Here is a 24,726-nt window from a genome sequence, read left to right as displayed (position 1 = left end):
ATTTATCTTCGTTGGCCCATCGATCGAACGCGTTCATTGATGTACAACTCATATGGTCATGGGTTCACTTTTGTAAGGCATTCTTTTTCTATATTTTGTGTTTTCTTCTTGCCATTGCAGGTGAGTCCGGGGTCTGCCCATTTCTTCTCTCTTTCCTCTACTCTCTACCAACGTACTGCAATCTGCAAAAAGCAAACCAAGTCATGCTTCGAAAAAGAAAGAAGCAAACAAAGTATGGTGCAGATGAAAGATGGTCGCGTCAATGTTTCTGCTTAACGGCTTAATGAAGTACAATTGGCCCTCTGGTTCTCTTTTCTCTTGGCACTTGACTACTCCCGCCGTTTCTATATACTGTAGTCGTTACCCATTCTCTGAGCTTGCCGCGTGCCTTCGATAAACAAGGAAAAGAGGGGCGACGCCTGGAATTCAAATATGCACGATCTTATCGACTTATCCCCACAGTTCAAAGATAGACGGCTACTTGGCCAGCCAAAGGAGAACCAAGACAAGATGTCAAGATCTTTCGTACATATATACATGGCCGTGCTCGTGCACGATGGTACTAGTGCTTAAAATTTCCGGGTGGTCCAGTCCAGCCTCCTGGGCATGAGTTCTTGGCGCAAATTCCCTCTGCTGTTCTTCCTCCAGTGCATGTCCGTTCTGTGCCTGGGCTTCTCTGTCGCGGCAACGGACACGCTCTCCGTGGGAGAATCTCTCACCGGGAACCGGACGCTGGTGTCGAAGGGACGCAAGTTCGAGCTGGGCTTCTTCTCCCCGCCGACAGACAATTCCGGATACTACGTCGGCATATGGTACAAGCAAATCCCGGGGCGGACGGTCATCTGGGTGATGAACAGGGATTGCCCGGTCTCTGACCCATCGTCCGCAGAGCTCACGGTGGCTCCGGATCGCAGCCTCGTCCTCCTTCTAAACGGGAATCGTTCCAAGAAGCCAATCTGGTCGTCGACGTCCAAGAAGATCAATTATACAGTACTCCGTACTAGCAACGACGAGTCCGTCGTGGTGGCGGTGCTTCTGGACACCGGGAACCTGGTTCTGCGCAACACGTTGGAGGAGAACATCTGGCAGAGCTTCGAGCACCCGACCGACACTCTCGTGCCGGGCGGCCGGGTCGGGCTGAAGAAGCGCACCGGCGCTTACCAGGCACTCGTGTCATGGAGGAGCGCCGTGGATCCATCCACGGGGTTGTACATGGACCGTGTCGACCCGCACGGCTCCGGCCAGTACGCCTTCATGTGGAACGGCACGACCGTGTACCACAACCTCGGCGCCTGGAACGGGCAGCGCTTCACCTCCGTGCCTGAGATGGGCATATCGACGAGGTACAAGTACATATCCGTCGACAACGACGAGGAGGTCCGCTTCTCCTTTCAGGTGGCTGATCCACCCACCGTGTCGAGGATTGTCATGAGCCCGCACGGGCAGCTCACCATGTTCGTCTGGTCCGACGAACCCGGGCAGTGGTTGCTGCACTGGGCGACGCCCACGTCGCCGTGCGACGTGTACTCCGTGTGCGGGCCCTTCGGCCTGTGCGACGTGGCCAGCTCGCAGTACTGCCGGTGCTTGCCGGGGTTCGGCGCCGGGTCGTCGTCGCCAGGGGATTGGAGCTGCGGCTGCGCGAGGAAAACAAGCTTGCACTGCGGCAATGGCGACAACGCATCATCATCAACCGATGGGTTCCTTCCAGTCCGAAATGTCAAGCTGCCCACCAACAGCAGCTATTTCTCCAAGGCCGGTGCAGGCAGCCCCGGGGATTGTGAGCTGGCTTGCTTGAGCAACTGCTCTTGCACGGCATATGCTTTCAAGGATGGCTGCTTGGTGTGGGGCGATGGTCTTAGGAACGTTCAGCAGCTCCCCGACGGCGACGCCACGGCTTCTACTCTGTTTCTTCGTGTCGCCGCCGCCGACCTTGCGGTGGCCAGTAATCATGACGGCTTCTACTCTGTTTCTTCAGTAGCTTTACTGTCGACGCTCTGCTTCTTCTTAGTCGTCGCCTGGAGGCGCCGTCGAGCGAAAACTGTTGGGCATGACGGCTCACTTCTGGTGTTCAGCCACGGCACTCTAGCGCGGTGCACGAAGAACTACTCGCACAAACTTGGGATGGGGAGCTTCGGCTCCGTGTACAAAGGCATGCTCAGTGACCACACCGCGGTAGCCGTCAAGAGGCTCGAGCTGGGATCTGCTGCTCAGGGCGAGAAGCAGTTCCGAGCCGAGGTGAGGACTCTGGGGACGATCCAGCACGTCAATCTCGTGCGCCTCCGTGGGTTCAGCGCCACGAAGCACGAGCGGCTGCTGGTCTACGACTACATGCCCAACGGCTCGTTAGCCTCCGCCCTGTCGGGCCCGAGCTTCGGTCTGCTGGACTGGAGCACGAGGTTCGGGATCATGGCGGGGGTCGCCAGGGGCCTCGCCTACCTCCACGAGCAGTGCCAGGAGCGCATCTTGCACTGCGACGTGAAGCCGGAGAACATACTCCTCGACGCGGCCTTCTGCCCCAAGGTGGCCGACTTCGGCATGGCGAAGCTCATCGGGCGTGACTTCAGCCGCGTGCTGACCACGGCGCGGGGCACGGTGGGGTACTTGGCGCCGGAGTGGATCCTGGGCCTGCCCGTCACGGCCAAGGCGGACGTGTACAGCTACGGCATGACGCTGCTGGAGCTCATCTCCGGGCGGAGGAACCGGGACGCCGGAGCCGGGCGCGGAGTGGGGCACTTCCCGCTCTGGGCCGCGACCAAGGCCGCCGAGGGGCGGTTCCTTGCGCTCCTGGACGAGAGGCTGGCGGGGCGCGCGGACATGGAGGAGCTGGGCCGGGCGTGCAACGCCGCGTGCTGGTGCATACAGGAGAGCGAGGCGGTGAGGCCGGCCATGGGGCAGGTGGTGCAGGTCCTGGAGGGGTCGCTCACGGTGGGCGCGGCGCCTGTGCCGAGATATCTTGAGCTGTTCTGTGCAGAGGATTCGCGGATGCTCTGACGAGGGGGTGATTGGGTCTCACCATGCGGCGCCGGCGCGCCGCGTACCGAGACGCCGATGGAGACGGTGATGCCTCTTTCTTTCGGTTTCGGACCAACTCAGGTGGTGACGAGTTCCACTCGGAAACACATGTGTACTCGGTCTCAAATTATCTCACTTCCTGATTAACTCGAGACATCTGCCCCGGCACAGTTCGCTACCCACGATGGCACGGATAACAGCCTGAAACCCATCGGTTGAATGGGCGGAGATCCTCGTGGGAGAGACGACGCCCGGTCCCTCGCCGTTAGGATCCTCGAGGCATTCGGGGGCTCCGTCATCGGCTCTCGCGCAGCGAAGGTGATCGGTGACAAGGACCGGTTGCTGGGAGCTGCGCTGCAGCAGAACACCATCCTGAAGAGGGCGGTGATGGTGCAGCACCGTCGGCACCTGGAGGGCGACTGGGCGAGGAGAAGAGCAAGGAGCTCCAGGCCATGGTCGCAGAGTACCGGGACAAGGTCAGACAGCTCGAGATTAATATTTACGCGTTATCCATGCACCTCAGGAACGCGGGTCCCGGGAGCTCAATGCCGGGGGCCGGGAACCATAACCCGAAGGTGTTTTGAACGACTACGTATGCTACTTTCTGTTTGTTTAACAGGTTGATAGCATGACTGCACGAGGATATCTCATTCTCTGTTCAGGATATTGCCGTCTTTTTCTAGAAAGAATACTCTATATTTTTCGTCACTCAATTGGCATAGAAGTATGAAACTGGTCACCGAACTTTTCCATAGACATTCAGTTTCTCAATCGGCAAAACCGGGTGCGCGTTAAAATGTCACTAATTGAGTTTGTTGGACACTTAGGTTAAGGTTTAGGATGGAAGATGTCGATATTGTCGGTTTACGTAGAAGTTGAAGCTTAATTGAGCTTGCCAATTGAGAAATTAAATGTCTAGAAAAAAGTTCAGGAACCAGACGTAAGCTTTCATGTCAAATGAGGGATCAATTTCTTTTTTTCATGTTTTACTTGTATGTAACATTGATAATTTCGTTGTAAAAGGAATAGTAGCTTGTTTGTAATTATGTACTCGGCGAACTATATTTTTATATCCTTATAAAGATGTTAATTTGTGGCATCAATCTATTCACCTTCTTGTTGTTTGTACTAAATGTGGAACCATGCATCTATAAGCTATTAACCATCTGTCCCCAAAATTAGTTACTCAATTTGTAATAAGAAAAGATTTGACTAACTCATGAATAAATTAAAGGAAGGAATCAAAACCTGCAACAATTGGCACTCCAAGAAAATTATAGAACCAAGATTCGTACTGAGTCATCTCAGAACACTATGTTAAAGACGAACATGGAATCTTTGTCCCGCTCATCTCAAACCACCGACTGAAATCACGACCGGCAAAAAACCCTACCGCATAGACAAACACTCATATAGACAAAGATCCCACCGTAAATCGAAAGATTGGAAAAATCAATGGAGAAAGAAGAAGCGAAATCATCTTAGGATGGAGAACAGGGGCGGAGCTAGGTACAGCTTGCATGGTGCACAGGCACTAGGGTCGAACGAATTTTTATTAGTGATTAGGTCTTATAATTAGTGGGTGCGCTAGTTAAGTATAAGACGGGTGCACCGGGCTTGAAAATTTTGGTGTTGCGAACTTGCAATCTATGTCTATATGTATCGGGGTTATTTTTCTCTATCTATCTCCGCCCCTATGAAGAAGTGTGGAAGAAAAAGAGAAAGCAACCATCTGCGTCCATGAAAAAAGGTTTTGCTATTGCTTGGACAGCTAAACTATTTGAGTTGAGTTGCAAATTGATGTAAGTTCCGAGGATAAGAAAACATGTGATGGCTGTGATCGTGCACCGCGAGAGAAATAGACGCTCCCGAAGGAAATAGCGAAATGAACGTGGCGAAACGTGATCTTTTCCTTCACCGACCAGTCCATCAAACGGACCTCTATGTTATTGCGCACAGAACTGCGGACTGTGCAGAACAACGAAGCAGGTCCCATCTTTTCTTGGCCGGACGCGCCGTGAGCGGTGAGGCAGCTCCTCGGCGACTCCGACACTCCGACTTCGACAGTACAGAAATCCGAAAATCGCCGCGTCGCCGCCAGGGGCATCCGCGGCGACCCTTGACTCCCCCCTCACCTCCTCCGCAGAACCATCAACAACCCGCTGATCCGACACCGCCGAATCCCAGGCCCCTCCCGATCCGGCAACTATGGAGGGCGGCGGCGGTGGCGACGCCTTCGGGTCCTCGACGGCGCCGCTGGCCTGGCACGACTTCCTCGAGCGCATGCGCCAACCGTCCGCCTCCGAATTCGTCAAGTCCATCAAGGGGTCAGTCCCCCTCCCCTCCCTTCCCCTCCGCTCCCGTTCCCCCCAAATTACATGCTGGGCAGACTCTCGATTCAGTTCGTTGTGTAGAGATCTGGGATGGTAGTTTACTGCGTCGTTTCGTCCCTGCTCGATGCGCGTAGGTGCAATCGGTGCGGGAGGAGATATTGTAGTCGTTTCGTGGGGATGCGGTACGTCTTGAGCGCAGGTCGAATGGGATTCTGGTGCTGTGCCAGTTTGTTTGGAAAGCTTAACCTAGGATTGATGTTGCCTCTTCATCCACAGGCTTACCATCGTTTGTGTAATTTCGAGTTGGGCTTCAATGGCATTCTTGTTTGCCCTTGGCCAGCGTGTAGAAGAAACTTCGTGATCAGTGACTCAGTGTGTACCCCTACATAGGTGTGTACTTGAGCTTCGGCAGATTCTTATTTGAGTGAAATATCTACTTTGGGTGCAGCGTATGGAATTTATTCTGGGCTAAAGATAAATCTCTGGGGCTTATTTAGACTTTTAGAGATGGACGAAAATTGTAAGCTTCAACTTTTGCAAGGATACTACAATCAAACATTGCTCAATGGGTTTTCCATCTCCATATGTTGCTGAATGGTCATAATAGCAAATTAGTGCTCTGTGAACTTGTGTATTACTCGGTTCTTCTATATGTAGGAAGTTTGACTGTGGGGCCGTACCACCCTCAACTGGACTCAGTACCGGTGCTTAGTAAATACTTGTCATTTATGTAGGTTTTCATGAAATAATATGGCATTAATGTAGTTATGTTTTATGGATACAGCTTTATCGTAACATTCTCAAACAGAGCTCCTGATCCAGAGAGAGATAGTGCAGCTGTTCAAGAGTTCCTTGAAAATATGGAAGGTGCTTTCAGAGCCCACACCCCTTGGGCTGGAAGTTCTGAAGAAGAACTAGAGAGTGCCGGTGAGGTAATTTACTTATTTTATGGTAATGTTAATACAGTTACGTATCTAGAGAGATGAGGATAGTTACGTTTGGAAGGTTTATCTTCATGTTGATGGTGCATTTTCTGAAGTCATCCTTACCGGGATTTAGCTTGATATGGCTGATAAGAGATTTATAATCCTTCTAGAAGTGAAAGACTACATGTTCTTTCATCAGGGATTTGGGTTGATGACACTTGAGTGTTCTTCTAAGTATCTGACTCTCATATATCTGGACACTGTGAAGACATGGTTGGGCGATCTTGATTTTTTTTGTTGAGAAATTTGACAAACTTTGTTTGACAGTAGTGTAGTAAAAAATCGTGATTGTTTTGTTCCTTTTATCTTAGTGTCTTACTTTTTCTGACGAAACTTAAAGTGTGCTTGTCAAAGATTCAGGCAATCATCCTTCCCATTACCACATTCTCTGTCTGTTAATGCTTGATGCATGGTGCATCTAACCTATCACAAGAATGCCTAGCTTCGTCGAAATATCTCCTTCATATATGTCACTCCAGCACTGATGCACAAGTCTTGAAGCATTTTTGGTAAATCAAGATTGTAATGACACACTGCCTTGAATTTTGGATATTCCACAAGCAGTTTGTCATCCTTAGCGATTGTTAATATACTTCGACAACATTTTAGCCATGATGGCTGCTATTTTGCATAATGGATTAATGTTACTTCCTCCGTCCAACAAAGGATGTCTTAACTTTGACTAAATTTGTATGCATCTATAGACATCTTTTGTTGGACGGAGGGAGTATTAGATTTGACTTGGAATGTTTATTTATAGATGATATATGTTATGGGATTCGTTGTATTTTATCTTTCCATGTCAACACTCCTAATAAACTCTTGCATATCTGGACATATAGCCGATAAATAACTAGGGCACTCCCAATGCATTGCATCTTAAGTATTAAAGAAGTGTTCAGATACAATTCTACCAAACTATTGTATCCTAGTATTGTATCTCAAGGAGCATTCATTTATTAGTTTTGGGAACAGTATTTGCATTTCAACATTGTGGCCTATTTGTGGCATAAACCTGATTCATGTTTTTCTGACACATGCAAAGTGGATACATGAACTTTTTAACGGTTTCATGTAACAAGTGCCAATAAAACATATCAAAATATTTTTAGCGGCCTTTGCATCCCCATCCATGACACTTGTGTCGGCTAACATCAATCATTTTTGTTTATTTTGAAACTACAAGGATCAATCAATTTTTTTTGAATTAGAGAGAAGCCCGCTACATGCCTACAGAAGTAGTTAACTGAATAATACAGCACCCACATCCATCGATACTAGGCACTGGGGCACTGGGCAACAAGAAATGAAAAATCCCATCACTTATCTTTAGCCAGGCCTATCCAGGACACGAGAGGCACTGAGCCCAATCTTTGGTCCTGAGCCCAATCTCTCTCTCTCTCTCTCAAATCCAATCCAATCCAGCAAGAGAGCCATCATCACAATCTACAACCTGGGATTCATCAAGTAGCAGCGGTGAGGCTGAGTTCTTGGCATCTGAAGGGGAGGGACTTCTTCAACAGCAGTGGTGACTTTGTCAGGTAGAGAGCAGATGGTTATGGTGTTCGAGTACTCCAGTTGCGAGATGGGCGACGGCGCGGGAGATTCCTGTCGGTCGTGGTGAAAAACGTGGCAGAGCGGACTCCTCACAGCCCATCTGCGGTTCTGGGTGCGCCATCCTGGACCTAGCAAATGGGGCATGGAAACGGAGAGGCAGCGAGAAGGGCATTGGAGAAGTGAGAGCCGCATAAATGACAAGGGGATTGAGAGAATGCTCATGGGATCGAAGGCGACAGCAGCGGCTTGGGAAGAGGAGGAGAGGACAGCGGCGGTTGGGGCGAGGAAGAGATGGTGGAGGCGGCCGATGGAAGGCATTGGGTGATGGCATCAACTTGGATTGAAGGAGACTGTTTTTACGAGGAAAGGTGGCCGGGAGAGAAATTTTCTGCATGATGCGCGGGATCAGGTTAGCGATTAAATGGCATCGGTTTCGCAGCCAAGAGCCATATCACAACAAGATATCATCTCCCTCCCTCTCTCTCTCTCTCAATTAACTGTCCACATCAACCTTTTGCTTGCACGGCAAGATGTAGATACAGTCCAAGCTATTGTGAATAAAATACTACTCCCTCCGTCCCATGATTCTTGTCGAAATATTACATTTATCTAGACGCTTTTTAGGAATAGATACATCCATTTTTGCGCAAATTTGAGACAAGAATTATGGGACGGAGGGAGTACCTCCGTTCCAAAATGTAGGGCAGGTATCTTTTGTTGACTGTCAAACTTTAACATGTTTGACCAATCATATAACAAAAAAATCAACATCTGTGGTGCCAAATGAGTATCATTAGATTCACTGTTGATTATAGTATATTAGTAACTTAGTTTACACCATATATGTTGATATTCTTTTTTTTGAGAAAATATATGTTGATATTCTTTGCTATAAGTTTGGTCAAACTTTATAAAGTTTGACAGTCAACAAAAGTTATACGCCCTACAGTTTGGAACGGATGGAGTAATCATCTTTGCTTAGGCTTTACAATTTAAGAATGCTGATATTTATTCCTTCTGAATATAACTGTGTTTGGTGTCAAAACATTGTCATGGCTGTAAAAGTTTACATTAATCATGTGCAATGCAAGCATGATTAAGACAAGCAGTGTTGCTTGCCTAGTATTGATCTAATTTACTATAAGCCATGTCGCTGTCCTCATAATGTGCAGCTCAGACTCGATGCCATAACTCTTTTGTGTATCTGAAGGTGAATTTTTGTCTGCTTATGCTATAACTTTAACCGCTAATAGTTTTGCCAGCCGTTAATATGTTGAACATTTCTTGTATGTTCTAGATTCTTTGTTCTTTGCAGCATATAACAATATTTGGCCTGGCTTGTTCTGTTCTCTTAGGGCCTTGAGAAGTATGTTATGACAAAGCTGTTTAATCGGGTATTTGCTTCTGTCCCGGAAGACGTGAAGAGTGACGAAGAACTTTTTGAGAAGATGTCTTTGCTGCAGCAGTTTGTACGGCCTGAAAACTTGGATATAAAACCAGAATATCAGAATGAAACATCATGGCTGGTATGAAATTTAACTTCCTCTTTACATCATATTTTTGTATGTTAGTGGACCTATACTGCATTCCTTGATAGCAGGCTGTATCGATGAATTTTCAAGCTGAAATTGACCTATGATAGCAGTGTCATACGTAGGCCTTGAGATTAAAACTGTTGGACCTGTCCACGCGGAGTATGTTTATTAACTATAATGATGAGTATGTTCACTTCGATATCGCATTTATGCCATTCTCAACACTTCTGCTGCCAATCACCCTCCAAGATAGTAGTTAAAGCTTGCAAACACTGTTGGAAACAAACATAAATATTTATACTGTATTGTCAGCATGCCTGTCAGATATTTTTAGTTAGAACTGATAAACGCATAATGCTGAAGCCATTTGTCACATAATGACAGCTTTTAGGTAGCACACATAACATGGGCTCACTCTTCATAAGATTGTTCTTCACTAATGTTTCTTTTCTTTTGTACAGCTTGCGCAGAAGGAGCTACAGAAGATAAATATGTATAAGGCTCCAAGGGATAAGCTTGCTTGCATCCTGAACTGTTGTAAAGTCATCAATAACTTACTTATGAATGCTTCTCATATGTCAAATGATAACGCCCCTGGAGCTGATGAATTCCTTCCAGTCCTCATCTATGTCACCTTAAAGGTACAGTTCTCTTCTTGTAGTTCTACGTGCTGATGGTCTGTGAGATCTTAATAGAAAGCCTGTCTTCAGAAATAAATACATTGTTGACAGTATTATGTTATCAAAGTGCCAACATGTAGGAAAAGTATCTGCAAAGTGTTGGTATATCTGGCTTGATGTCGATAGATGTAGGAAAAGTATCACAAAGTGTTGGTTTGATTTGTACCTGATACTTTAGATACATCACAATTGACACTTCTTCAGTAGAGGATTCAGTACACTCTGGCCAAGCTTTGCCGTTGCTCTTTGTTGACTTTTATTCTGGCATCGTACCTATCTATTCTGACGCAGCCTGCATATCTTACATCCTAATAGCAAGCTTGTGTTGTAGTGTATTTGCCTATTTGTATCTTGTATGGATATCAGTTTATCATCTTGTTTGGGTATGCTCAATTAACGGGTAGCCTGCAAGAACTCCTTACATCTGTGCCCTTCTAGTTCAGCCTGACAAGTTTCATTCGGTGGCCTTGAAATAGTAATTGGCAAAGGTTCCGTTCTGCCATTACTATGTTGCTTTATTAGTATTTCTTGTCCGAACTACAGTGGTATGACCCTTTTTGTTGTGGGCTTAAAAAGACACCTGTAAATTCTCGTGTCTTATTGAAATTACGGTACATAAATTAAGCAGCTGCTTTTCTTAATGCAGGCTAATCCTCCACAGTTACACTCAAATCTGTTATATATACAACGATATAGGAGCCAATCACGACTGGTGTCAGAGGCTCAATATTTTTTTACAAATATCCTATCTGCTGAGTCTTTCATCTGGAACATAGATGCGGAATCATTATCCATGGATGAACGCGATTTCCAAAAGAAGATGGATTTGGCAAGGGAACGGTTACTAGGGTTATCAGTTAGCTCAGAAAACCAGGATAATCATACCAATCTTGATGTGCGGGAGCATAGATCACAAATACTGAAAGCTAGTGGGAATTCTGATGTTCACATATATTTGAAAGATCATGTCCAAGGCCCAGGTCATGACATTAAAAGGGTAAGTGACGTGAGCAGTAAACCAGTTGAGCGGGTGCAATCTATCTCTGATTTAGATAAGAAAGGTCAATCTATCTCTGATTTAGAGAAGAAAGGAGCCACAGAGCTTCTCAAGGATGATGACTTGAGCAAAATATTCCAGGAATACCCATTCCTATTTGCCCGTGCTGGTGATCTGACAGTTGCTGATGTAGGGAGCCTGTTAAACTCTTACAAGCAATTAGTGCTTAGGTACGTAGCACTTTCTCAAGGAATGGGTGTCAATCCTGAAGTCCCTCTCGTTCAGAGCATGCACACTGCATCTGATGTTCTCGCGTCCGAGGAGCCTGAGAACGTGAGTAATGTGGTAAATAATAGTGAGATCAGTGAAGGAAGCAGCAAAACTTGTGATGACATTAAAAATGTAAATCTTGATCCAGAAGTAGGCAACGTTAGTACTCAACAGACTGCTGTTGATCCAAGGGATGATCAGAAGACACTGAAAGCTGAAGCATCAGACAAGTCAGAGCATGAATGAACCCTATCAAGTCTGGTTGAGCCGGCAAATTACAAGGAAAACATTGCCTTCTGCAGTTCATTCTATACAAATATATTGAAAACTGACTTCGGTCGCAAAACAGGATGCATATATCCCTGAGCAGATACTGCTGCGGCCCTTGAAGCCACAAATGTACATGCTGGAAACTAGAATGCAGATATTCAGTACTGAGGAAGATGAAAGTTCATTCTGCTGTAGCTAGATCCAGATCCAAACGTTTGTTCATTGATACTAGGTTCTTGTCTTTGTTGTAAGTTTTATTTTGCGGTGAACGCCCATTTTTGTAAACTGTTACTAGTAGTATCTTACTAGAAATTCCATAGGCGAGGCTAGTATTCTCGCCAATATTTAGAGGAAAACAGAATGCGTGTTTGTTGTATGAGGCTATGAGCCAATTGAGCAGGGATGCAAAAGGGATTTCACATATATCCCAAGTTCAAACTCTAAATCTTCATCAAATTTTGAACAATTTTTCTGATCAACTAACAAGTTAATTAAGCAGGATCATGCCTGCATCCGTACAATTGAGGGATCTTGGAAGACAACTAGACAACTAACTCCATCCTCGTACGATCTTGTTCAGTTTGTTATGGGTGCGCCGTGAACCAAGTCAGTTTGTTATGCCTGCATCCCTACAATTCAGGCACCAACTTGTCAGGAAAATGAAATCTGAACCTACGTTCATGTTCATCTAACGGCCCACGTTCTATCGTTCTCCCCCCCGCTAATCACGCGACCGCCCGCATCATCTCTCGTGTATCCGGTATCCCAAATCTCCCGGACAAAAAAAAAAAAGAAAACACGCCGTCCATCTGTCGCCCAGCACTCCGCCGCCACCGCCCAACCTGTCGCGGCCTACCCTTCCATGGCACGTCGAGCAGCCCGCCGCCGCCCATCGACAAGCTGCCTTCCTGGCCGTTGCCTCCTCCTTGCCTACTAACGCTCCCTTACTGTAGATTATCGGACTCGTTCTAAAGTACGTCAATTTGGCTAGAAAATGCGTTAAATTTATATTCGTGGCATTTTAAAAATGTTAATTATACTCGTGTTGGCAAAAGTGTTTGACGCATTTTTATTGGCAAAATCTGCGGTTGAAGTGCTTAAAATGCAGCTAAAAATCAAAATTAACTACGTTTAAACAAAATGCGGTTAGCATAGCGTGGGCAATATGTACCGTGAGATGGTGACGAACTAAACCTGTTGACCTCGTACGCAAGAAGTTGATCCCTACTGCTTCCTTCTTCCTTCCACACACTGCAAGTAATAATCCCACTGCTTAAAAACGAGTGAACATGGCTGGGGAATTGCGAGCCACGAAGCCTTGCGTGCTTGTTTTTGGACATACCCTGAGGCCTGACCTGGCGGCGCAACCTTTTCTTGGACGACGAACGTGAAATCTCAACTTGTAAAATATTTTCTAGCGCTGGAATCTTAGCTAGATCGAAAGCGCAGTGGTGATCGAATCACCTTTACAACACCAAAAACTAGGATTTGTTGCAGATTCACAGATCGAGCAGTACAGGTAACAGCTGGCCTGTGCGAGCTGCTTGGACACGAAGCCTCCGCACGAGACACAAAGCGCGTTCTCCCCAGCGCTTTCAGATTTAAACTAATCAAGAAAATAATTTGAAATCGAAACGTACGGAACAAATCCAACAAAGTATCCAATGTTCTCGGTTCCACTCATCAACCCACACAGTACATGCAGTACACTATAGCTAGTTTCTCACCAAATAAACACACGTATTAATTAATTATGTTTCTAAAGAAACGAAAGAATTTATCGAAGCAGACATGGACTGATCGAGACCTAGGAGAGGCCGGATCGATCGATCCATGCATGCACCTAGCTTTTTTTGCCAAAACAAATCAGTGATCAAATGGAAGCATGGATGCCGGAAGAATGTTGATCCATCCATCCATTGCCACTTCAACTCACACCCCTAACACTAGCAGAAGCTCCACAGCCTCATCATCTCGCCGTCCTCCTCGGGCTCCTGATCCCAGCTGGACGACGAGAACGGCGTGCCGTGGCCCGCGGCGACGAGATCCATGAGCTTGGGGGACGATACGAACCCGTCCACCAGCTCCGTCCACAGCCGGTCCTCCTCGTCTCCCTGATCCGGGGATCCATTCTCGCTGGCCGCGGCAGACGACGACGACGACGGCGTCGTCGCGTGCCGTACGTTGGCGGCGCTCCCCAGCGTGGACGACGCCGCCGAGGTGGCTGTCGTGACTGTCGTCGCCTCGGCGCCGGAGGAAGAGCAGCTGTCCTCGACGACGACCCGGGTGGCCTCGAAGGCCGCGGCAGCGGCGGCGGCCGCGCGCTGGATGGACCTCGTGGACAAGTCGTCGGCCACCGAGTACTCCGATGATGAGGAGGAAGAGGAAGGGAAGTTGAGGACGGCGTGGGAGCCCTTGAGGCAGAGGAGAGCGGCGTCGTAGGCGCGTGCCGCGGCCTCCGGGGTGGCGTAGGAGCCGAGCCAGATCCGGCGCTTCTGGTGCGGCGCCCGGATCTCCGACACCCACGACCCCCAGCTCCGCATCCGCACGCCCTTGTACTGCCTGCTGCTCACCGCCGCCGCCGGCTGCAGCCTGCTCCCGCTGACGCACAACGCTGCCGCGGCAGCACCGCTCCCTGCCGCCGCAGCGCCGTCGCACCTGCTGCTGCTCGGGTAGTTCTTCACCATTTCGATCCACGCGCGAGCTCCCACCTGGCACTTTGATGATCTTGCATGCGGCGGCCACACTAGATAGCTAAGCCCAGCTGATGCGTAAGCAGGTCACGTATTTATAGGCGTGTGAACGCTGGTTGTTAATTCGTGGGAGCGTTGGTCCTTTTGCGCAGCAGAGTGTCACACTCACGCACGCAAAGTCGCGGTGGTCCTATCTCCTATGGTGGAGAAAGGGTTCGCGCTTAGAAGCAGAAGAAGAGGTGTCAATTTGTCAGAACTTGTCGTTTTTAATTTAGTTTTCAGCTGAACCAAGGGTGGCCAGATCGCTGGAATACTCCTGAAGAGAGTGGAGGAATACCGAATCTGCCCTCATGGTGGAACGTAGGCTGTAGCTTGCCCGAGGAGGTTCCAGGACGCTGCGGTATTAATTGTGGCGAGAAAGAAATGGGCGCCGCGGGTACCATCTCACATGCACGGGCTGCCAAACTTGCTTGATGCTGTCGGAAAGCAAATAATACAACTGATATACAGTACAACTGCTGAGGAAGAGCTGTAAGACCAGACCAGACCAGAACGATTAGCTGCCTGCTATGGAAAAACGAGTACGTATGTATTTCGATCGAGTCAAGATCACTGGCCAGCATTTACACGTCACGGACTCATGGGCATGACAGGTTCCAGATGAGAGCATTAATTTGTGCCCCCACACTATAATTAAGTAACGACTATGTATATAATTAAGTATAGGTATACTCCTATCTATCAGTCGTCATGCCCAAGCAAGTTCAAAGCGCACCCATGCATGCGTGGAGAGTGAGAGGTCAGATCAGGCATGAGAAAAAGAGGCCAAAGATGCCAGACGATCAAGTACCCTCTCTGCATATCTCGGTGTAAAGATTAGCGCGCGCGAGCGAGTATTGGAAAGGTCTGCACCCCCCCCGGCAAGGGATCAGGGTGATAATGCGCTACCCGCATTCCCTATTTCGGAAAGTAAGACTGTTTGGTCCTTTGATTGATTACCGTGCATGTTCATGTGGGAGCTAGTATTGTTGTCTGGCCGCTGGACCCAGTTCAGTGTTATTGCAAGCACCAAAACAGAACATATATGCCGTAAGAAGGATCACTGGTCAGAAACTTGGCCTATGTGTGATTGACGCGCAGCCAATATATTTTTTTTGACTGAAAATTACAGTAGAGAATTAGCTGATCATCACAGTACTGGTGATTTCTTCATCTTTCTGATTGCCGCTAGCATTAACGTGAGCAGTGAATTGTGCGACGAAACGGTGGTGATCGACTAGCTAGTCTTTATAATGTTGTTGTCGCAGCACGTAACATCTGCCAAGAAAAGAAAAGGGTTCACCTTTGGGCTTTATACATATCTTATGGTATACTCCATGCATCCATGAAACTGCCTACTCTATATAGGCTTTGATCAAGCCTACCACTCCTTGGTGCACGCTCAGACCTTTTCAGACCTCTTCTGCCTATATTCTCCAGATCCGGTACCTGGAGTTACTAGTACGTAGTGCAATGGTAGCGGAAATCACGATTAGCACGTACGGGTATAATCGAGCTGTGTGTGCATCGAGTTATACCGTTCAATGACAACTCGCAATGCATATCGATCAATTAACTGTTAGCTGCGGGTTTAAGAACTTAAAAATTGTGTCCTTAATACGTGCATATTAGTAGTCTTTTTTACTCCACAGGTGCGGATCGAGAACTCATTCGTTTGCTGCACGTACATTCGAAGCCAACAGAAACCATCTCTTTTCCATGATCAGTGGGCGCCAATCAATTTGTTTCCAGACTTTCCATGGTCGCCAAAGCCAACAAGAGGGGACACGGACACCTGTGGGGCTCCGCTCCGGTACGTGTTTTCCGTGCAAATTTTAAAGTGCGAAAAAAGAGAAGGCGGATGCATGCATGCGCGCGCAGATGTGGCTAGCTAACCGGGCCGCTTTTCGCCACGCCCGGCCCGGCCGCACATGGAAGCGCAGGAGGCACGGAATGGGTCGAGAACGAGCGTCGGCGGCGGCGGAGACAACGGCCAGGAAGGATCGATCCCGTGCGATTCGTCCGTAACTTGGCACGGAAGGAAAGTAGCCTTGATGTATGAGAGCAAGTACTGACATGCTCGATCTGCCAGTAAGTCATGACCATGCTTGCTGTGCAGCCTGGCTCTACCACAAGCTCTGCTGCATCACTCTTACTGCAGCAGTACTAGATTGTTATTCCTTTGCGCGCGCGGCTCTCCATTTTTCCTTTTTTTGACCTGGAGGCTCTCCGCTTGGGAATTATCTCATCTTGGCTTGTTTGACCAGGGGCTTGTGCGTAGCAGCCAATTTGTTTTTGAACGGACCTTTCACGGTTTCACCTTTGTACGTACTTGACGTACGCGGACGGACGGCGTGTCCCCGTGTAGATGGATGCTGGTGTAGCCGTTAGGTGCATGGACACGGGACACGGGACACGGGAGGGCCATGAAGGCCCCGGCACTCGGCGCGCCGACGAACATTGACACGGCATCACAAACAGCCCAGAGAAACTCGCCCTGAGCTCTATGAGATGAGCCTGGAACTGGAAGCGTTGCCGTGGGCTTACTCGTGGAGATGAGCGTGCCGTGCTTTGGACATGTGTGGGCCTACTCGTCGATCGTTTCGGAGATCAGCCCAGTACCTACGCAACAAAGGCCTTAAGCCCTTAATCACACCACGGCTGAGAGGTATGGTCTCTCTCGGGAGATGGAGAGAGTACTTCATTTGATAGTACTGCGGCTGTATGCATCCATCAATTTAGAGACCGGTTTTCCCTTCTCGGAAACGAAGAAAGAAGAAGAACCTTCTAACAGGGATAAGCTAGGTCGTCAAGTTTCATGAGTCATTTTCCAAACATATTAGAAATGCAAGAGGTAGTCGAAGGTCAGATGTCACAAACACAACACGCCACATCATGCGAGCCACCTAGCAATAAAAAAAGGAGGAGTCAAATCGTCTCTTTCTAACCGCAGAAGCAATGACACGTATGCGAGCCACCTAGCAATAAAAAAAGGAGGTGTCAAATCGTCTCTTTCTAACCGCAGAAGCAATGACATGTACGTTTTTGCTTCTCCTCCAAGTTCCAACACCGCTTGGCTAGGTTATCTTTGGTAAGGATTGTCCTCTTCCTTACCTTTCAAAGTTACCACCTAAAGATTTTGTACTCGAGAGGGATCTTAAGTTTCCACGAATCTTAAAGCAGTACTTAGTTTTCATCATTACCGAATACATGGATTTCACGTAAATTTCTCGGACGTGATCTACATCTATGAGAACGCGTCTGGATTAAAATTTGTCTGGGAGGGCATTCCATGCCATTAATTTCACAACAACAAATGGGTCTTTGAAAGGTTATATCCAGCTGGTCTCCCCAAGGACTTCAGCCACGGTAGAGTCAGCTCTTGGAAATGTTACGAAGAACAGGGAGTTGGCCCTAACCATGTATCCCCAAAAATATTTTCCCTCTCTCCATTTCTCTCCATTTGTTACTGGTGAAATATGTTCTCCCAAATGAGATACAAAATTCCAGACCATATAGTTATACATCGGATATTTTATAGAATATTCATAGATTTTTCTGGAAAGTTTGGAAAATCTATCAAAATTTGATCAATTTCAGGTTGAAATTTCAGAAGCTCGAAGTTTCCAAAATACTTACCCAAATGAGATAAGAAAATTCTCAGATCACATAATTAGATGTTTACTATTTTCTAGAATGAGTTTCTGATTATTATTTTTAGAAATCTATCAAATTTATTTTTGCTGAAATCCGATCACTGAATCCAGCTCCCTCTTTCTCTTCCTCTCTCTCTCTCATGGTGTAATAGGCATCCCAGTTCAATGACTATAAGGAATTATATTGGGTAGAAAGTTTCGGAGAAACCTAATTCTGTTTAGAAAAACATTTAAATCATTTTTATGCTTTGTTTGTTTCGCTTTGTGTATACTGTATGACGAAATTTAAACAATAGGTGATAAGGTCTGACCTTTTTTCCCAACATGGATCGCCGGTTCTACTATCTCTGGATAAGGGAACAAAACAAAGTCCAGCAAAGATGCTAAAAAAAAGAAAAAGAAAAAAAATCAAGCTAGTCTCGACACAGCTATGCCTGACATGTCTCGAACCCTTTTGAAACTGAAGCAATCTTTATGCAATAGCCCTTAGACGACATTGAAGTATTGAACCGGTCTCAAACAGCACAAAAATCGTTCCTCTTATCTTGAATCTAACACTGACACACGGCCGAACTTCCTTAAGTTTTAATCTGCATATATATACATGTCACTCTAGGCTGTCTGAAAAAAGGTGGACAGGGAAGTGAGTTTGGTATCTCGACACTTGGAAGCGAGGCATGGAAACTTATAGTCCAAACTGCATTTCTTTAAATGAATAGCAAGTGACAAACTTCAAAATATAAACAAACGAACTTCAAACAAAGATGAATAGCAAGTGGGCGTGTAGAGAAAGAAAGCCTCCCACATTGCCAGATGTTGGTTGGAGGAAGAGCAAAGAGTTGGTGGCATGTCGTCAGGTGATACAAAACAGCCTAAATTGCTTATGATATGCCTGGTCCCTTGCCAAGTAGCATGTAGCATCATCAGTAGTGGCTGCATACTTCCAACTACTCCAACTCAACTCAACTGTTGGGGCTATCCGGACTCATTGTTCGCCTTCTATTATAAATGAAAATAATTAAATGCTCCTTCTTAAGATACTGTTTGATCAAGAAACTTCTGTGCCATAGTTATAAATGTTCAGGACAGTTTCTTTACTGTCAGTGGGCGGTGGCCTGTGGGCGGTATACTTCTTGCTTCACTTGGTTTAATTGATTAGGATACAACCGCTTCTTCCTTCTTTAAAACGTTTGTGTTGTTACTTGCTTTAGGACTTCTCTGCGGATCTCAGAGTTTGCACCTTCTGATTTATTGATTAGGAAATGACAGGGCATGAAACACGAATTCATGATGCCCTACAGCTACAGTATTATATGAGAGATTAGTTTCTTGTTTTGGTTTTGTCAGGCGAGTACCTTGTCATAACTCGTAATAGCACACATGATATAGTATTTTGTTTTGGTTTTGTCAGGCGAATACATTGACATAACTCGTAATAGCACACATGGAATGGATGCAGACATAAAAAGAGCTCATCTAATATGGTGACCCTGAGTCCCTGACAATGAATCATGTGCTTTCCGTCCTAGAAAAGATACTGGATCATGGTGTTCACACTAATGAATATTTGTTTCAGCCCAAGAAACTGAAACAAATGATCGATTTGCCGCACATTCTTGTAATGCGTGACTGCAAAAGGTTGGTTTAATCTGCTCTGTTAGACTGTTAGTACACTTGTACTTCTAGGAGTCATAAAGAATATTCTGATTGGACGCACCTTAAACCTGCCACATTTGTAATCTCAAGTTCAACTTCCTCGTTTAAAGCCTGAAATCTTCTTCCTTTGTCGTTTCATTCGACAACCCCGTGGCACTATTCATGGCTCTCTAGTCAGCAGATCAGACAAAAGGTGCTTGAGCTATTGGCTTCGTACTCGAACCAACAATTTTTTTGGGATAAAGATCTTGATTACAACAAGACATACGGCCTAAAAGGTGTAGCTAAAGAGTAAAGATGGTAACATATCAAGTGCAGGTGCAATCTGCCTTCATGGTGTAATAGAGAGAAATCTGGTTTTTGTTGAGACACCCAGATAAAAATTATACGCGTACTTCTCAATATACCCTACCTGTTTATAAAAGTTGAAGATCAATATCATTCTATGTTATAAGGATAAAAAGAGGAAAACAAAATGAAATTTGAGGGTCCAATAACCTTCTGGTTTTAGCCCAACACCCTAATAATTTGAAAGTGAAATTTTGAAAGAAGGAGCCACAACACGCAGACTATGTAATCATTTTTTGGGCAACTTAATTTCTTTTTTTTTTGCGGGTAGGGCAACTTAATTTCTATGTTAGTCTCGTACCAAAAACAAAGCCGGAGTGCATGATTACGCCATAGCAAGTTAGCGACAGATTACACCTAATACATTGCTATATAAGACGCCGAGCCACTTTTTTGATGACGGACCTGTTGAGCATGTTGCTGCAGGAAAGTCCAGAAACTCGTCACAATACAAAACAGTTTGGTTGCCGCTACTAATAATGGGGGATGATAAACAACTCCATTATCACTCATTAGTTTCCCCAAGGCTACACCTACCGTGTAAACTAATGAGCGTTTGCATCATGACATTAACGCCCAGGTTTCAGAAATGTGCATGTACATAGCCTCTGTACTTTGACCAGATGTAGTTTTCAGATGATAGAGCATGAGACGCACTAGCTCCAACCTACTGTTTGTTTATTTCTTTCTTTACATTTTGTCTTGTTTTCATTACGTAGCAAGTACTAGTACTGCTACTTATGGTTTGGTCAAATTTTTGGATCCATTGGTGATTGGTGCATGGTTCTCACGACTGAGTGGAAGGTGGTCCATATGTCCAGATTATGAATGGAAAATTCAGGCATGAAACATGAAATTGAGCCATCCTTAATTATCAAGCTTCTACTATGAGGTGCAAGGAAGGAATCCTGTAAATTGGAATCAAAGGAGATGCAAAGAATTCTTGAGCAAGGACTGCAGCCGAGAAAGCAAGCATGAGTTAAGATAGCATATAGCATTGCGGCGGCCACAAATGATTTTGCAGGTTGCATTGCAGCAGCAAGATGACGGAGCCCGTTGAATCCCAAGGCCGCCTCCACGTCCGCACAAACGAATCATCTACTTTTGCTTACCGCAGCATGGGCCATCACGCAAGACGACTAAGAAACCAGAACAAACCAAAGCTTTTGCGGCATATTAGTAATTTTGTCAGCACAGCTAACCACCGCTGCTGATGGCACCACCCCGCGCGCTTAACGCTTATCGGCAATTTGGTTCTCGGTCGATGGGCTCCTACGCGCCCAGACCGCGACAAAAAACAACTTTATCGCGGTCTCCAAGGAGGATTAGCCAACATTATCGTGTGTTGGGGAGGCAGCTTAATTAGAGGTGATGTAACCAGGAGATTATTCCTAGGCATATACTCCTGGGATTTATGCTTGAGCATATGCCTCTGCTTTTCTGCTGTTACGTGCAGATGAGACAGAAGAAGAGTTTCAATAGTGCTCATGTTGGCGAACTGGAAGAAGATGTCTGGTCTGTCGTTCTTGTCGTGGCCTCCGTCAAGTTGGGGAGTCGGGGCCGGAAATGGAACGGGAGCTTTGGAGCGAACGAGATCGAGTGGCCGATTTAGGGAGGGGAATATATGTCTTGTTCTTTACATGAGTACATTGACCATATATTGGTTGTGTCTAGAGCACACATTACACCTGTGTTGGGACGATCGGCGACGCCATCTGGCGGAGCTTGAACAAGATTGTGGAAAGGGCCAATTAATCTACCGAGTAGTGAACCTAGCCTAATTCACGTGGTCTGGTTCTTTGTGGTGAAATCAGTCTACTCAGGTTTAAGTCCTAAACTTGAGATGGGTGTTCACATTTTTTGAATTTATTACAGGATTTAACCGGTACTACTCTTTCAGTGGTAGGTGACGTATTCGTCAACAACGAGGCGCTTGCGGTGACTTCCAATCTCTCAAGATTTGCCGGCTGGCTCAGCCTCTCGTAGGTGCTCATAAGGGTAGAGGGTGCGTGCGTTCATAGAGGTGAGTGTGTGCGCGTGTTGTGAACGTCGGCGTTTGTACTGTGTTTTTCAAAAAGAAAAATCTACCGAGTACATTGTGCTAGATGTCCTACCAAGGGCGTGCATAGAGTACAAAAAGAATGTCCACGCATGTGAAAAAAAAGGTTCACGGATATCAAATAAAATGTTCACACAACCTCTCTTCAATAAAAATGTTGTACAATTTATGGCTAATCTAATGTACATGCATATTTTTTGGGTGATCAAACTAGGTATTTATGAAATTTAAAAAGATGTACACACTATTTGTAAGAAAAATGTTCGCACAATTGCGTCGTCCATTGTTCCACGTGAACTTGCAGGATCTCAGACCAGATCTAACGGTTGTCAGCGTCGATTGAGCAATAACTATTTTGTAGTCCCTGAGAAATAGCAAAACCCTCTTAGTAAACACTTGACAATGCAACTTACCGTTAGGTGGTGAAATAACAGCAAATGATATTTAGTAGCAACCCTCTTAGGAAGGCCCATGAAGGCATGAACCCTCCTAGCGATGCTTATTCTCAGTGTGCAACGACTCGAGTAGGGTGAGGTGACAAGACAGCCCCACCCACAGGAGTCCAGGGATCACCGGTTGGGTTGAGCAGGCGATAAGGTGACAGAACCAATGAGGTTAATTATAATTACGAAGAGGAGAGACCGTGCAATGCCCGTTGTGTGATCAAGAGCCCGAAACAATAGATCATCTTCTTATGGAGTGTGTGGTTGCGAGACAAGTGTGGTGGAAGATTCTGTGTGCTTGGGGCGCCATTCAGTGGCTTCCGGATGCACAGGTGCAAGATTGGTGGAACAATATACAACTGCGAGGGGATGCGAGGAAGGAGCTTGCCACGACATCTACTCTTGTTTGCTGGATGATTTGGAAACATAAAAATGGTGTGGTTTTTGAGGGAGAAGAGCCGGGCGTCGACAGGATCTTGACGAAGTTGTTTGCCGAAGGGGCGACAAGGAGGAGTGCAGGGTTGTTGAACGGTAGGTTTAGTTCCCTGTCGTTGCCGGCGAATGTAAGCGTGGAGTGGACCGGTGTGGGTTAATGCTTGTAATCGCTCGTTAGGGCTGTATCTTCTTTAATGGATGATACACCTACTGGGGTGTATTTAGATAACAAAAATTTAAACGGACTTCTATAACCCACTTGGACCTCCTTTTGAAGTCCGTTTGAAATTGAGGTCAAAGAAAAATATCATGTATTCTCTTTTCTCCATTCTTCTGAATGAAATAAATGAATAGTATCATCAAAGGAAAAAGTTATCTATTCCTATTGTTTACCTATGAATCAAAGAAGCCTAAGGGTAACGATGATTTACACTAATCATTTAGAATTAAGAAAATCTGTCATCATGGTTGTCTGATGCGTAACATTACCACGACTAAACGCGAACAATTTGTGTCTGCAAAGAAAAGCGTGGCCAAGATTAGGAAGGTCGAATATTTGTCTAATGATATACGGATGATATCCATATGGCTTCAAATTACGGCAAACTACAATTATACTTTAGGGCTGGGTCCACAAGCCTGAGAGAGCATTACAATACTCCTTTAGAGAAGGTCCACGATTGTGGAGAAAGTCACATTTGAACTCACAATTGTGGAACGAATTAAAACACATGTATAAAAAAATTTGCACAGCTAAAATTAAGCATGACAACCTTTAAGGTTCAAACCAAAATGCCGTCTGGTGGAGGCCAAACCAAAAAAGAAATTGTAGCTGCGGTCAGCCAGTTTACAAATTGAATGTTGCCTATTAAGTTATTCTTCCATTTTTCTTGTCGACCGGCCTCATTTGCAATCCCTACTTTAAGCCAGCATCCACAAGCAAAGCATTATCATACACCACGTCAACATCAGAAGCGTTTTAGTCTCCGGTTCTATTCGCAGGCTTAGTCAGCCGGAAGTACGAGCCAAGAAATCCGTGCATTTCTCTATTGCCACCACCTCCAAACAAATTGCAATCGTGACCGAAGCAACGGTGTCCATCACCCATGATCAGAGACCGCAACAGACAGAGTAACACTTTTGGGCGCGCGACCTGATCTCACGACCATTGCTCACTTCATTGCCACGGAGGCCGCCGTCGCTGTCGCCGGCCGGCGCGCCAATCGCTTGGCGCTACTTAGACTCCTGTAGCTCCGAGGAACCTGAATTCCAACCGATGGATTTTGATCCGACCATTCTCATCAGTTCCGTGCACAGTCCGTAATTTTGTCGTTTAAAGATGTCCCGGTCGCCTTGTGACCAGCTCGCCCGCCGTCCGGAGCGCGGAGGGCGACGGCTCCGGCTGGATCATTGCCGTTTAACTAATGGGGGGAATACGTACTCCCAAGTTTGAACGAGGCCAGACCAATGGAACTCTGCAGAGCTGCCCATGGAGCCACATGTCGATCGATCGGCAATGGGAATCTTACAAAGGTAAATTCTGGAGGATTTGGCTTTAAAAAGATGCTAAGTACGTAGTTGTACGTACTAGTGCTTAGCTTGGACTGCCGGCCGTTACTGGCTGTTTCCTATGATCCGTGAAATTTAATTATTTAGTTGACCAGTGAGTACTAGCTAGTACAAGATTCCAAGGCATCATGGTGATGGCAAGTGAAACTGTCCATCATACTGTTTTACATCGAGGCGTTATGCTCTAG

General features: G+C 46.3%; 3 protein-coding genes across 4 annotated transcripts; 2 read left to right on the top strand and 1 right to left on the bottom strand.

Annotated features, from left to right (window-relative positions):
* Positions 1 to 382: 382 nt before the first annotated feature.
* Positions 383 to 4,115, top strand: LOC104581815 (G-type lectin S-receptor-like serine/threonine-protein kinase At2g19130). The gene is made up of 2 exons (XM_010230535.3): positions 383 to 3,093; positions 3,184 to 4,115. The coding sequence occupies exon 1, from the start codon at positions 607 to 609 to the stop codon at positions 2,989 to 2,991; it is 2,385 nt and encodes a 794-aa protein (XP_010228837.1). The 5' UTR covers positions 383 to 606; the 3' UTR covers positions 2,992 to 3,093; positions 3,184 to 4,115.
* Positions 4,116 to 4,975: 860 nt separating this feature from the next.
* Positions 4,976 to 12,091, top strand: LOC100836925 (vacuolar protein sorting-associated protein 9A). Of its 2 annotated transcripts, XM_010230533.3 has the most exons (5): positions 4,976 to 5,339; positions 6,130 to 6,277; positions 9,244 to 9,414; positions 9,885 to 10,064; positions 10,750 to 12,091. In XM_010230533.3, the coding sequence occupies exons 1-5, from the start codon at positions 5,221 to 5,223 to the stop codon at positions 11,614 to 11,616; spliced, it is 1,485 nt and encodes a 494-aa protein (XP_010228835.1). In that variant the 5' UTR covers positions 4,976 to 5,220; the 3' UTR covers positions 11,617 to 12,091. The 2 variants fall into 2 exon arrangements, with proteins under 2 accessions (XP_010228835.1, XP_014751902.1); XM_014896416.2 differs by lacking the exons at positions 4,976 to 5,339; positions 6,130 to 6,277 and adding an exon at positions 6,309 to 8,297.
* Positions 12,092 to 13,286: 1,195 nt separating this feature from the next.
* Positions 13,287 to 14,474, bottom strand: LOC100836306 (ethylene-responsive transcription factor ERF014). Its single transcript, XM_010230531.3, has one exon. The coding sequence runs from the start codon at positions 14,325 to 14,327 to the stop codon at positions 13,587 to 13,589; it is 741 nt and encodes a 246-aa protein (XP_010228833.1). The 5' UTR covers positions 14,328 to 14,474; the 3' UTR covers positions 13,287 to 13,586.
* Positions 14,475 to 24,726: the final 10,252 nt, after the last annotated feature.

This window comes from Brachypodium distachyon, chromosome 1 (assembly GCF_000005505.3).
Source record: "Brachypodium distachyon strain Bd21 chromosome 1, Brachypodium_distachyon_v3.0, whole genome shotgun sequence".
Classification (NCBI taxonomy): domain Eukaryota; kingdom Viridiplantae; phylum Streptophyta; class Magnoliopsida; order Poales; family Poaceae; genus Brachypodium; species Brachypodium distachyon.
This window is presented reverse-complemented; position numbering and strand designations above follow the sequence as displayed.